The 14,904-nt window shown below is 37.3% G+C and overlaps 1 protein-coding gene across 1 annotated transcript; it reads right to left on the bottom strand.

Moving 5' to 3' along the window:
* Positions 1–4,935: 4,935 nt before the first annotated feature.
* On the bottom strand, positions 4,936–8,468 carry LOC122059449. The gene is made up of 3 exons (XM_042622238.1): positions 8,312–8,468; positions 5,793–6,290; positions 4,936–5,704 (listed from the first exon to the last, which is right to left on the bottom strand). The coding sequence occupies exons 1-3, from the start codon at positions 8,394–8,396 to the stop codon at positions 5,121–5,123; spliced, it is 1,167 nt and encodes a 388-aa protein (XP_042478172.1). The 5' UTR covers positions 8,397–8,468; the 3' UTR covers positions 4,936–5,120.
* Between the last annotated feature and the right edge of the window lie 6,436 nt (positions 8,469–14,904).

The following is a 14,904-nucleotide window of genomic DNA, read 5'->3' as shown; positions in this document are numbered from 1 at the left end:
ATTTTAAGGGTGAAAATGATTTGTGATGGTTCACAGGGATATGACCTTTTGATTAGCATGGGATATTTCCTATGCCACACACTTGGATACTTTGAATTATTTTGTAAACATAGGAAAACGCCTCATATTGAAAAAACTCTTTCTCATGAGAATGGTTAAGTCACATTATAGATGAATCCTTTTCATTACATTAATCACTTTTCAACTATGATATGAAAGAATTGATAGACACACCATTAGGTAAATTTGGGATTCTCATGATAGATGATTCATCATATTTTGTAGCATTTTCAACCATATGGGTTATTATATATGGTTTTTTATTTCTTATATTTTTTTCTGTCTCCTATTAACTTTCTAGATCTATTTTTCTATATAACAACACATTGGAACTTCAAATAGGTCTAAAACTTTGACAAGAAATAAATAATAGAGGAAATACATTCTCATCACCTATACTTTGCCTTAATATCACTTTTCCTCCACATACTTCGAAAAAAATAACTCCCCTCCATTCTATCAATTGTCCTATTAATCGTTGACGGTGTTAGAAATACAATGTAAAAGACATTGTTACCCTTATTATAACTTCAACCTAAACCACAGATCAAGCATTGAATGTGGAATCGAAAATCATAAATCATCCATGGGATTTGGTGGTTGTGATGGGGAAAATGACATGACGGAGAAGATCTCTCAGTCGGAGTCAAGAACAGTTGCAATGGTGCTTACAATCATCTGCTAAAAGAAGGGAAAACAAATTGAAAAAGGGAAGAAAATTAAATAAAAAAATAACTCTCTCACTAAGAGCTTCAAAACCCTTTTCTTTACTGAAAGATTTGTGAGAGTTAACAAAACCCAAAATCAAAGCATATAAGCAATTCAAGCCGTTCAAGCCCTGAAGAGAGCTGAAAGAGTTAACCAAAACCTAGATCGATGAATTTGTCTCCAAAACCCTATTGCGACTTATCAAGCAAGATCTACTTGCGCCCCTGAAGGAGATTCTCAAGCAAGATTGGTGCCATCTCTCCCTTAAGGTCTTCGAAGCTGTGAAGTCTGAGCCTTGGTATAAGATTGATTGTTCTCTGTACGCAGACATTGTGGCAACAGTGGCGAGGAAAGGGATGACAAGGAGATAGATAATTTGATAATTGTGAATCGACCTACTTGCATCCTTGAAGGAGCTTCTCAGGCAAGATTGGTGCCATCTCTTCCTTAAGGTCTTCGAAGCCGCGAAGTTTGAGCCCTGGTATAAGACTGATTGTTCTCTGTACGCAGACATTGTGGCGGCATTGGTGAGGAAAGGGATGATGAGGAGATAGATCATCTAATAACCGTGAATCGACCTACTTGCATCCTTGAAGGAGCTTCTCAGGCAAGAGTGGTGCCATCTCTCCCTTAAGGTCTTCAAAGTCACTAAGTCTGAGCTAAGGGTGTTAATCAATTTGTTTTCGGTTTAAACGGTGTGGTTTGATTCGATTCACATTTATTTGGCTGAAGCTAAAACAACACCATTTACTAAATGGTTGCAGTTTCAGAACGTGCAACCATTTAGTAAACGGTTTCGATTCCACGATTTTTAAACGGTTTGGTGTCACAGTTTCAAACGGTTTCGATTTATTCCATGCGGTTTCTAAATGGTTAGCAATCGGTTTGCTAGTTTATTCGCATGTTTACTAAAATTTGCTTTTGAGAATGTAGAATACAAATCATTATGTTTTGTTAAAACAACCAAACAACTAAGCAAAATAAAATATTACATTGAGAAAGTGAAATGCAAACAAAACGACTAAATGCTAATGAACACCTCTAGTAGTGGTGGATGATGCTAAAGTAGGAGTAGAAGGCTTTGAAACACATCTTACAAGGCTTCAAATAATTCATCTTCAATATAAAGGAAGAAAACAATTACTTAGAATATGAACTAACGTCTAAAGAATTTTACACAAGGTTAAAAGAAAAAATATTACCTCCAAAAGTCGCATCATACATCCAAATATCTAATCACGCAAGCATACCAAAGCTTCAAAATCCCAATCGTTTTTTATTTTAGGGGTTTTATATTTTTGGAAATGATATACCGATTTTGCCCATGCCTTATTTAATTGTTAAACGGGTTAATCGGATCGATTTTTATGCTTTAAATGGTTCGGTTTTCACAGTTTCAATTTGGTTTGAAACCAATAGGTTAAACGGCTCAGTTCGATTTTGACTTGTTTAGGTAATCGGCCTGAAACTTGAAATCAGAACCGAGCCATTTACTAAACTATTTTGCGGTTTCGGTGTAAATGGCTCGGTTCGATTTCGGTTTCAAATTCACATCTTTAGTCTGAGCCCTGGTATAAGACTAATTTTTCTCTGTACGTAGACATTGTGGCGACATTTGGCGAGGAAAGGGATGATGGAACAGATAGATAATCTGATATCTATGAATCTAGAAAGGGATGGTTTGGGCGACGGTGAAGAACAAAGGCTTTCTCAGCTCATTAAGGCATTGATTGTGGTAGAGAGGACGGAGTCGGTGGATAGGGTTTTTGGATTGATGAAGAGATGTGGGTGGAGATCTGCATCTACTTCTGCGACTGATGAGTATTTGATTAAGGTATTGAGCAAAGGGTTGAGGAGATTGGGGGAGCAAAGAGTAGCTTATGGGTTGAAATGGAACTTATGGGCTCATCAGGACCGTGGTGATTATGATACTAATGGTGGCGATGGTGTTCCCCTAAAGGGAGATGAATTCCACGAGACTCAATTGCGTCTTCAACTGATCGTTTCAATAACTGACTGAACCCAAAGCCACTAGAATCTGATTCAGATCTGCAACACAAATTAAGGGTTTCAGAATATTCGACCAAGAAGATAATAACTCAGATCTTGTACTACTCTTAGAAGGTTAATCTTGGTATTCAACATTATATAAGGGTAATTTAGGTATTATAATGCATAAAGTAAAGATGATGTCATCACTTAACGGTTCTTTCTAACAAAAGCCGTACGATTGATAGAATCCTTAAAGTACAGAAGAAGAGAGTGGTATTTTTCATAGTACGTGAAGGGAAAGTTGTATTAAGGCAAAGTAAATGGGAGGGAATGTAATTTCCTCTAAATAATAATATGGATAACCTGCGCAGTGTCCTAATGCTACTTTCTTTGCCATCATGTGTATTAGTTCTGCCAAACCAGCATGACAATTTGTAAAGTCATTACAATAGAGTTTAGAACATTGTAAATATCAAATTAAGTGCAAAGTAAACTCTATGGACGGCCAAATTCAAAGTCAGCATTGTGGAGAAATGCTATCAAAAGTTGGCATGCCTCAATAGGCCTGCCCGACGTGAATCCATTGTTTGATGCTTGAGATCGGTCTGACTGGTCACCAAATGTATCAGGTTAATGCACCGATCAAATAATAATCAGGTGTTGCCAGTGGGATCCAATGGTCGTCTAATTGGGACTAAACCATATATTGTCCGATAAACCCATTTATGACCCCACTTAAACCACCGTTTATAGTCCAATTACAGCTTAATTATATCGTGCCCGATTATGGATCGATAATCAACCAACAAAATAGAAATATGTTCATCCCCTAATTATGAGGTCTGATTATCTACATGGTGGAAGTAGTGCATGTTTGGATAACCATAAATTGATAGAAACTGATTAGGCCTGCCGGAATTGATCGAATTGACCGATTGACACATGATAGCTTCCAAGGAATCTATAGCGGTTACCACAATATCACCTTTGTCTGCCATTTTGAGTGCCGCATCTATTCCTTTTGTTGTGTGAGGTGGGTATTGAGTTATTGGCAGTGACTAGTTGTAATATGATGATAAAATTCTGTTTGGGTTCCAATTTACCTGTATCATATCTAAACCATTTAGAAGTTGGTTAAAGGAAGGAAAAAAAAGGGATTTTAATTTTACTATCATAATGTTCTGTGGCAAATCACTTGAATCCATTATATCTTGTTTTATGTGTTGTTATTGCCATTTGTCCTTTTGAATGAGAAATTTGATTAAAAAGCTCAACCTTTGATTCCGGAAATTCTAGACCCTCATCCCTCTCCACCACCCCTTTTAATTAAAAACCTAATCCTTTTTTTTTTTTTTGTTTTAGTGACATTTCAACATAAATCCATGGACTGGTAATGTTAATTAGTATTTTGTACTTCGGGACAAATACATTGGCACCCAATCGCTTGAATCAGATTACTCTTTTTTATTGGTGTATCCCCATACTTTCGTTGGATATAACAATCCCCAATAGGGTAACTCTCAAATTAGCTCTGATATGGTCATTTTTTTTACTTTAAACTCTATATTTTTGTAGTACATCCATCTTAACATGCTCATCTCCTACTCTTAACTAATCTGTATGGAACTTCTTAACTACCCAACATGACCACTAAATACATGCTCTCTTACATCTCTCTCTCTCTCTCTCTCTCTCCTTATCTAATGTTGTGTCGCCCCTATGCATGGGCTGCATGTTCATCTCTTTCTTTCTAGTTACTTATACGGACAAGAGATCGTTGCCTGCTCCACCAACAGAGGGCCAATGAGAGTGTGCAAGGGCATCAACACTCGGGGGCTTTTTTAATTTCACAGGAGATGGGTAGTAATTTCACATGCCCTCGTATTCGGACGTAGGGGCCACACAACTAGGCAACTTTCCTTTTTTATATTGCACACCCAGAATCTCATTTAGTTGAACAATTCATCTTCAGGTCCACTTTCTCCCTTTGTGAAGCACCATTGCATGGTGATTGTGTCTTATCCACAGCTAATTGATAAATAGCATATAAGCATCCTTCTCACTATTTCAAGGATTGTTAAGGGGCAGCTCTGTTCAAGGTTTAGTTGGTGATGGTAATAAAGATTGATATTACAAAGTTTAGAACTAACTCTTTCAATTCATGTGGAAAATAGCTTAGCCTAAAAGACTTGCTCTATTCATTCATCTCACTAAGAAATACAGCTATAAATAGAGAAGGTAGTTACATCCACAAAAAGGGAAACTCAAATACAGCTTAGATATGGGAAGATGGTTACCAATCTCCCTTGCAAAATCACCAAAGCATTCATGAGATTTGAAAGTCAAGATACCTGGCAATCCTAAACTAATAGCAAAAATAACAATAGTAACCCTAAGCCCAGACCTCCACACATGTTTCTGTAAGCAGAGGATGCCAGCACCCTCACATCATCCACCACTGGCCCACATAGGGAGCTGTGATCATCAGACCTTGTATTGTAATAGATGCTATAGAATGCAATTCGAGTCCTCTCTGCCTTAGCTGTGAAACTAAGATTTGCAGTTTCAAAGGTTGAATTAGAATTGGGCATGTAATGGATGTTCTGAGCTTGATCCCCTGCAAAGGCCATTATGGCTAAGGGCTGTTGACATCTATCATCCGCATGACCCAAGTTGAAGATCAGGTTATACTGTTTCTGGGATTTTGTTTCAACCATCTGTGAAATAATACCCTCCTTTCCTGATAGCAATTCAATGGCGCGTTTACCCTGTGGAACACTGTAATGATAAGAATCAATGTACCTAACAGCTCTGTTTGATTCAACGATCCAGCCCGGTAATGAGGATGTCTCTTCATCAAGGTTTGTAGGCAACAGAACACCTAGTGAAGCATTCCTGAACATCCATGGACCTTCTTCAAAGTCACCATTAAGGACAGCATTGTCTGTAACACAAAGGAACATACTAACACAAAACAGTGAGGGGCTTATGTTCCTGCATTTCAATATATCATAACATAGTATTATATATACCTTTTGGTATATCGGGTGTAAAAAGCTTCTTGATGGCAATGTTGTCGATGATGGGCCCGCACGTAGGATCATCTTCCATGCCTGTATTCCGGAACACAACCTCTCCAGCATCTGACTCAGCCTGGAAGGCCCATGCATATGAATCCCAGCCCTGCACATTGTAAAGGGTCTGCAGATCAATGGTCTGAGATGCTGGAGGTACAGATATATTGAGAGACTCCAACTGAGCACATGTCCTTGCAGCACTGAATGTGATTGAGTACAATGACCCCTTCTCAACCTTGATATCCTGCCTTATCTCTGCATCATTGCCAAGCCTCACTGCATGCATACCTTGAGGTACTATTAGGATCATACCTCCTTGCTTTTGCCCTGATTCTACTAGTTCTACTGTTCCATTCAATTTCCAATCAGGAATAGAGACTGGACCATCTGCCACGCCCTCATTCGAGAATCCACTCACTGGTACCGTTTCAAAATCACCATTTGGTAGTAAACCTATATACAAATAAATTAATCAGTAAGAGAAGAAAGTGAAAGATGATCACAGGTTCTAACATGTAATGTATGGATTCTCAAAATAGATTCTGGGTCTATAACACATTCTGAAACCCAATTTAAGAATACATACCAACACAAGACTACAAATTCTGCATTTTTTATTAGGTTTTATTAAATAGTGTTCTGTTGAACCAGTCAACAACTAGTTTTCAAATTTCATAAGGAAAAGGCATGGACAAACAGTGACACCATTAAATCATTTGAGACGAGCATGCCTGACTTTCTTTAAAGCAAAGATACCTACACCTGCAGGATCTGTAACCCAGACCCAAGATGGTCCCTTTACATTATTATATTATATTGATCAGGCTTCTGATGGACCGGGCTTGGGTCTAACATATGCTAAAATTTGAACCAAACCAGTAAAAATGTGAACCCAAATCTAAAATGTTAGGCCAGTCAGAAGGACCAACCCCAAGATAACCATAGTTCTAAAATTAGACCAAGCCAAACCAAACCAGTTACCTATACATTTTATTGGGTTTTTTTTTCCATTTAGGTGAGAAAAGTAAACTGGAACAGAACACCAAAATGGTTGCTGGCATGGTTCGGTTTTTCCAATTTTGGGCCAAATGCAAGGTAGTTTAGCAAGCGGGTTCTGACCATACCCACAAGCCCTACTCCACTTTAATCAAAGTCCAAACTATCCCAAATTGGAACACAGTGAACTGCGCGTAAATGGTGGACCCTTTTCCCTTGTTTTCTCACCATGGAAGAGAAATTGACTGGAAAATTTAGGACTGTTTGGTGCCCCCACATGACACATCACAAATTGATAAAAGTAAAGAAGATCTTCACCATCCCTTCCCACCATCCGTATCTCCCTTTCTCAATAAGCCAAGGTGTCCCCTCTCACCAATGAATACTCCACTGAGACCAACCTAAACACATCTATTCCAATCAGACGGTTGAAATTTGCTGACCCAAGTGAGACACTACCACATTCAGTGATTCCCCGAATGCTCAACAACAATAATGACAAAGAATAAAATATTAAAAAGTATATTCTTCCAGAAGTAGACCCCACTGATCTTAGCTACCAAACATAGACTGGGAATGAGTGTCTGGTAAGCTGAAGAGCAAACAGAGAGAGAGAGAGAGAGAGGACAGAAGCACTAACTAAAGAATGGAGCAATGCAATGCAGCTGTGGAAGGGAATCAAGTTTCCGAAAAAACAAGGCACCATTGGTGGTTAGGGCCCATAATAAAACCAAGTCGGTGCCAATGAAGGCCTTACAGTTTATTACAACATCATCTCTCACTCAGGTCTCATTCAACTATAAAAAAAAAAAAAAAAAAAAAAAAACCCTGAAACTTCTGCAATTTGTATAGGGAAAAAACAAATATTGGATGGTTAGGTTCACGAATCCCAATGTCCAAACACCGACAAATCAGGGGTACTTTTGACATTATACTGGTGAATAGCTCCGTTTGTTCAAAGGTTAACGTCAAAGTAGGAAAAAGAAAGACAGAGAAAGGAAGGAGAGATTGTTCTTTTTTTCCATTGAGAAAAGTAATGGTGGAAATGAAATGGTACTGCAAACCAGACTCATTTCTGTTTGATGGGTAGAAATGTGGATGAAGCCATGGAACTATACGTTCCCAGACTCTAATTTCCAATAAATCAGGTGATTATCCGAACGCTACTGAACTCTGAACCACTTCCAATAAAAACTAGAGATATGTGAAGCATCGAAACAAAGAAAAAGAGGAACAACAAATCTATTTCACTTTAGTGCTCAATAAAATGAACTGTGAAGTTTCTCTAGGCTGAATCGAGAGAAGAGAACAGAAATCCTCAAATGGAAGGGGGGGAAAAACTGAAGAAGACACTAAAAACCAATCCCTGAGCTTCCCCTTTGAATAGATCAGAGAAATAAACTCAGATCCATGAGATGCAATACAATCATATAATGAGCTTCAAAGAGACAACAAGAAAGGAAAAGAAAAGAGCTCACCATCATCTCCAGCAGAGAAACAAACAAAGAACAGCATCCATAGTGAAACCCACTTGCAGCTACTCATGCCTCCACTCATCTTCATAGCCGATTCCCTCTCTCTCTCTCTCTAGTCTGAACAGAGAGTGAGAGGTGAAGGAGAGAGTAAGAGCAATAGAGTGAGACAGTGGCTTTTAAACAGAACTCCAGCTTTGTAATTAACCTTTTGAGCACCCGTAATTACCCTTTTTTTTTTTTCATTAAAACAAATAGGGTAATTTATAGCGCCATCCTAAACAATACCATAATTTGAGAGACACCCCTACATAATATCAAATTATGCTCACATCCCTTGCCATTACTCGCTATTACAGAATAAACCTTAAATGTTGATTTCAATTGATATAATTTTTTTAAAATACCAAAATACCCTTCTAAAATATGTTCTCACTTAACCTCATAACTCTAAATCAATAAAAGACCTCCATCCCCAAATCAAAATGATATTCTTCATTTCAAAGTCTATACTCTCTGTGAAGAACAATGGCAATGGACAAAGACGAAAGTTTGCACTGCATCTTTCTATGCATAGGAAACCTTCTTTAAACTTCACGGTGAATGTGAGTAGGGATTAAAGATAATGAGAAACTTGGATAAAATATAAATTAATCATATGTTTTAATAAAAAAAGTACAACTTTCATTTTTACTTTTTTACTTAATAACTATTGATGATAAAGAATAATTTGATATTATACAGAGATGTCTCTTTAATTATAGGATTCTTTAGGCAGTTACATTGTAAATTATCCAAACAATTAAGAACTAGGATAAAGAGAGAGTTCAGAAATAGTAGTAGTGTTCACACTTAGCAGCTGATTGACTGATATTCTTCCATGTTTTACGATTTGTCTCCGCCGTTGTTGACAGCTATGGGTTTCTCAATAACTCTTGTCGTCTAGTAAATGTGGACGTTTCAGTAGATCTTAGAAATGGTCTATTAACTCTTTCACAACCTCTGATGATCAAATTATGGACATAAATTATGGTCTACAAGATTTGATGGGGTTAGGAGGGAAAAATGGAAAAAGAAGGAATAGGGTAAAGTTGATTTGAATTTGGTTTGACATACATTTCGAGGAGAACCTTACCAATTGTCAGCAATTTCAGGAAAGATAAGGAAAGTTGAAGCGATCGATCATTAAAGGGACCCACACGCTCCATTTATGAATTCTTTTCATTTCTTTTGATTATTATTATTATTATTATTTTATAAATTGATTCTCTTTCTTACATGAAATAAACAATGGCCTTTACCTGTTGTCTTAGATTAATGGACAAAAATATCTTGGGGAACGAGTTAGGTAGCCCTAAAGGTTTTGTTTTTTTGTTTTTTGTTTTTTGTTTTTTGTTTTTATTTAGTTTATTTCTTAAATTCAAGGGGATAGTAAATCAACACAAGGATCAAACATACGGACCCAAGAATCAATAGGGGCTCATGACCACGTTTCATAGAAAGTAAAAAAATCGATGTAAATCAAGCACCAATATACTTGAGAGAAGTTGATCAAGTGATCAACCTCCATGCAGTAACTCTAATGAGCACTATAAATCGTCAGGCCAAGGCCCATATGTGTGATAACCCTAAAGTGATTGAGCGGAATAATAAGTTTTGTACTTCAAATCCAAAGGCATCAATATTGACATCTTAAAACCTAAAATATCTAAGAGGGAAGAGTTCTCTGCCCGAGAGCATGGTCCTGCATCAGTGCAAGGGCTAATGAGAGCATACGAGGAACGAAAGAAGCATCAATAGAGTAGGAAATTTTACTTTTCATGGGGTGGGATTATTATTTGATCCCACTCTATATCTCAATACAATAGATATACTCTTGGACAGATTCTTTTTTCTCATTTCTAAAAATAAAATAGATTGATGTTCACTACATGCACTCTATATCAAAGGAGGAGCCAAAGAGGATGGGCCAAGGCATTGATCACGACACAAGGTGGTCATATTCTCCCTCCCTATGAAAGGTGAGGGTTGCATGCAGCCTGGCATCAATTTTTTCTGCACTAGAAACTTAAAAAAAAATGTACTTATTGGTTGGAATATGGTTTAACTTCACATGTATGTAGTTTAGAGTGTTAGAAAGATATTTTCAAAAGTGAAAGAACATGTGTCAAGTGTTACACATATTGTGTGGCTTAGCATAGCTACTATCAGATATACTATGAGTAGTACATGACTTCTCACACTTTCTCTCTTCTATGAAACACTCTTATGAAAGTTCATCAGCTTAGCGTAAGAGAATGCCAACAGTTACGATTCTTGTGTAGATCCATCCTAGAGAATGTATTGCATATATCACTTATAAAGGAATTGGCAGAGGCTGATTTTGATTCTGGCCAATTTGGATTAAACTAATCCTTGTACGGAAACTGCCTAATCCCATTAATATCCTAATTCCAGGTTTTAAAACCCTAATTCCTCCCCCTTTTATATTATGCTAAAAAAAATTAGGTACCTAAATTATCAAAGTTTCAAATTTGGCTCCATAAACTTTAGTTAGGTTTTCGCCCTTAAGAAACTAATATCTTACCCATTTTATCTTGAAAATTTGTTCTAAGTGGCGATTTGTGACCCCACTTAATGCCATCCCTTTAGGCAATCAAACTTTAGAGTTGATTGGTATCTAGCTTTCAACTTAGCAAAGACTATTTTCCCTCCCTTTATTATGAAAGTCGTATGCATGGGGCCACCACATCATCATACATTCGAAGGATTAGGAATTGTACATGATTAAGTTCCACGTTAAGCATCTCTTTTAGTATAATCAAATGATTTTTGCCCGCCTAAAGTTTTGAACCAAGGTTCCATGATATTTTGAAATCAATTTTTTGTTTTTCAAGGAAGAAACTCTTTTTGAATCTACTTGGTTTTACGGTTCAGGCCTAGAACTTAACTCCGGGTATACACAGCCACACATTTGTGAATGTTGTGTATAAAAGTGTGCTAAAGTGTTACCAACCCGCACTATATGGCAAAATCTCCCAACTGATCAGCACCCTTTGCCTAAATCCTTAACAACTTCACACCCTCTCCCATCCCAGGCTAAAATATTACTTATAACTGTTGTGACCAATAAATCTTTAAACATCTCTACGCGGGCAATATCAGTATTTTCTCATTTCTGTTTCTTACTTTCTTTTGCTGATTTTGTCATGATAGGAGAGGATACTGACGCAACGGCAATGGGACTTCTGATCGAGCTGTAGGAATTTCGTCTGAAAGGCTGGAAAATCGAGAGAATTTTAACTGACTTAGGTGAACTTGGTACCTTAATGACAAGGGATATTTTTTGAAGTGGCTATGGGCTATTTTTGCTTGGAAATTGAAAATGGACCAAATTCTATCTAAACTTCTGTGTTTTGTAAATGATAATCAACAATTAGGGCTTTTGAAAACTTGGGCGCTAGAAGCGCTGATCTCTAAATGTAGGATTGTCAATTTTATTATCTAATCTAAAGGTTTTTCTTTCGAATCGAAGAAAAATAAAAAAAAGTGTGCATATGGCTTGGGATTTCCTTTATTCCTCTCCTATTGGTCTCCTCCTTCTGCTTGGCCGTTGCTGTAGCTGGTGGCATTTTTTGGGCCTGTTCATCTTACTTCCTCCACGCTTTCTCACTAATGGGTGCAGGCTTTGCAGTTGGCTTTCTCTCGCAATTATAGGAATGTTATCTCGGAAAGTGACTCCCTTCTTGTAGTTAACCTCCTTGGAACTGGGATGCTGACCACCCATTGGTGTATAATGTCATTTTTTTCTTTCGGATATGTTATAAATAATGTCATTAAAGATTGTTGGATTCTTATGTCCCTTATTTATTCAACCTTTGTTGTACATATGTATTGGGATTCGGCTCTTCTCCTAAACATTCATTGCCCAGATCTTATTTATAGCTACATGGACGAGCGCCACACGTTCAGGTGATGATCCAATGGTTCTTGATGTTTCATTCTCTGCACCTCTATCAGGACCTCGTTCTTTGCGTCTCTCTCAAAACGTTGGATAATAGCCTCACCATGTGACGCTTCTCCAGATAACTATGGACTGATCTGAGTGATAGGCGCTAAGAAGAGGAGCCGGATCCTATAAGTATATAGTGTGTGGGATCATTCTCCCCCTTTCTTGATCGATGTCTTACATACGAGAGAGAGAGAGAGAGAGAGAGAGAGAGAGAGAGAGAGAGAGAGAGAGATCCAATAAATTATAAACCTCATAAAACCAAATCGCACCTTAACCTATACTAAACCCGACAACCATCGTCTTTGTTGATTTGTGTGAAATTACCTATTATGTTTCTTCGTTGAGTTAAGTAAAAATGATTGAAAGGTACCAGATTTGACATTATAGGAATGCTTCACGAGATTGTAATTTTCTTCCTAAATTATATATATTTTTATCAAATGTAAAGTTTCACTTAAATCGAATTACAAAGACCGTGTATGAACCAAATAAGAATTGAATATACACAAACTGATTCGATTTCGATTTCGAAATTATGAAAGCTATTTGATTTTGATTTGTACTTATATCCTGAATTGCACCGAAATTGAAATCAAATCAATTGACACCCTGAAGAGGTTTTTTTTTTTTGGGTGCAATAACACCCTTAAGAGGTGGAGTAATAAAAAAAAATTAGAAATGTTGACCTCAGCGTGGAGGTCATGCAACATAGGATGCCCATCTAATATCTATACTATCCCACATTTATGTTTAATCATATAACCACTCATATGTCTGTACACATCTCATAGTCTCTAGAGCCCACGTGGACTAATTTGTTCAATGCAATGCTTCATTTGCTAGCAACTACTTTTGGGATAAAACTTGACATGTAAACAAAGAGAACTTTGATTCTTTAATAGGGGACGGGAGAAAGTGTCCCTCTAAACCCCCACCCCACAACCCAAAAGAATTTAAAAATAAATAAAAAAGAAGAAGAGGAATTAGATGATCTGCTTTAGCTAGTTATTAATTTGATTTTCCTTTGATTTTACCAATCCACTTGTGCCAACACACATGGTCTTCAGAAAAGTTCAAAAATTAAAATGTAAAATTTTATGGCCCACTTATGGCAAACAAAGATTGGTTTATAAAAATTTCTAAATTATAGAAAGGTCCAATAAGCTAAACTAGCTTATCAACTTGAATATTTGCCACTGTATTCCAAAAGCAATATATATTAGGGAGTAGGGACCTTTAGGTAACTAGAACATTCAATGAAAAATCACTATATTCTACCAGTTCATAGAAGGGGGAATACAACTAAAGAGACAAAATACACCAAACACAATGTTTAGCAATGGATGTAGAGGCAGAGCTCCAAGAAATACATTCCTAACAAAATGTCAATGCCATAGGAACAAATTTCAAGCCTTCTCACTATCTGCCAAAAGGAAACATCAAACATTCCAAAATTCAGAGAGAAATATGTCAGTGATGTGCTGCAAGTGATATGGAGAATCCCTCAAATCCTCGGTACCAACCATGGTTTCAAGTATCGGTCTCGTATTGGCCGTATTGTCCGTATCGGATTGGTATCGACTGAGACCGATTCCTGATCCTTGACCGATTTGGATCGGTTCACAGGTAATATAGTAAAAAAATAATACTTTTTAAAAAAAGCAGGGGCAAAATCGACCGATACCCATTGATCCGATCGGATCCTGATCGCAGATACCGATACCATCCCCTAAATCCTTGGTACCAACTATTGAAGGCACCCTTGCTGATAGCTGTTACATTCCAGACCAGAGAAACCCACACAACATGTGCTACTAAGCACCCCCCCCGCCCCACCCCTTGGCCCCAGCACCTATACCATTGTCAAGCACCAAGGCCCTTGATTCCACATTGGCTATGGTACTTACATGCTCCATTCATCGTCAGAGTCATCTCCACTTCGGATTCTATAGATCTTCTGATGCAGGAGCCAAGTTGCTCTCCCCCAACATACCAGAGAAGATGAAAGAACAAGGAAAAAATAGTTAATGTCATGGATATTTGAAGCCATTTCTTTCTTTCATTCATTCATATTTTAACATAAACAGAAATGAGGCATTCTCTATGAAGACTACATGCATTTCAATGATATCGCAAGCCGAATGTCTGATTTCAGTTTAATTGACACCATGTGAAGCTTAAATAATTGCATTCAGTCTTACCAACTTGAAATAGAAGTAGCACCCAAAGAAAATTTGAAGTAGGAAAAAATAAATGATAGAACTTGTAGAGAAACTTAAAACCACTCAAATAATTTATTAAATATTACATGTAACAAGAAAACTATGTACAATGTTTTTGTAGTTACTAAGGTATCAGATAACTAAGCTATAATTACCTCGAGTCTAGGTCAAGAATGGTGGGTGGCCCATTGATTTTTTTTTTTTTTCACCCTTTTTCAAGCTCTGTACTGCTTGCTGCATGGCAAGAAGTTACTCACTGCAATAATGAAGCTTACAGATTGAAGTTATGATGCAATAATGCTACCACTAGGTGATCAGTACATATAACAAATCATTCCAAGGAAGCTTCTTTCCCCATTTTTTTT

Source organism: Macadamia integrifolia, chromosome 13, assembly GCF_013358625.1.
Source record: "Macadamia integrifolia cultivar HAES 741 chromosome 13, SCU_Mint_v3, whole genome shotgun sequence".
Taxonomy (NCBI): domain Eukaryota; kingdom Viridiplantae; phylum Streptophyta; class Magnoliopsida; order Proteales; family Proteaceae; genus Macadamia; species Macadamia integrifolia.
This window is presented reverse-complemented; position numbering and strand designations above follow the sequence as displayed.

Bases quoted from the DNA above. Each gene is read 5' to 3' on its own strand.
- LOC122059449 (XM_042622238.1), bottom strand. From the start codon at position 8,396: ATGAAGATGAGTGGAGGCATGAGTAGCTGCAAGTGGGTTTCACTATGG. The intron at 6,291-8,311 runs GTGAGCTCTTTT...ATTTGTATATAG, and splicing joins TTTCTCTGCTGGAGATGATG to GTTTACTACCAAATGGTGAT. The intron at 5,705-5,792 runs GTATATATAATA...TTTGTGTTACAG, and splicing joins TACACCCGATATACCAAAAG to ACAATGCTGTCCTTAATGGT.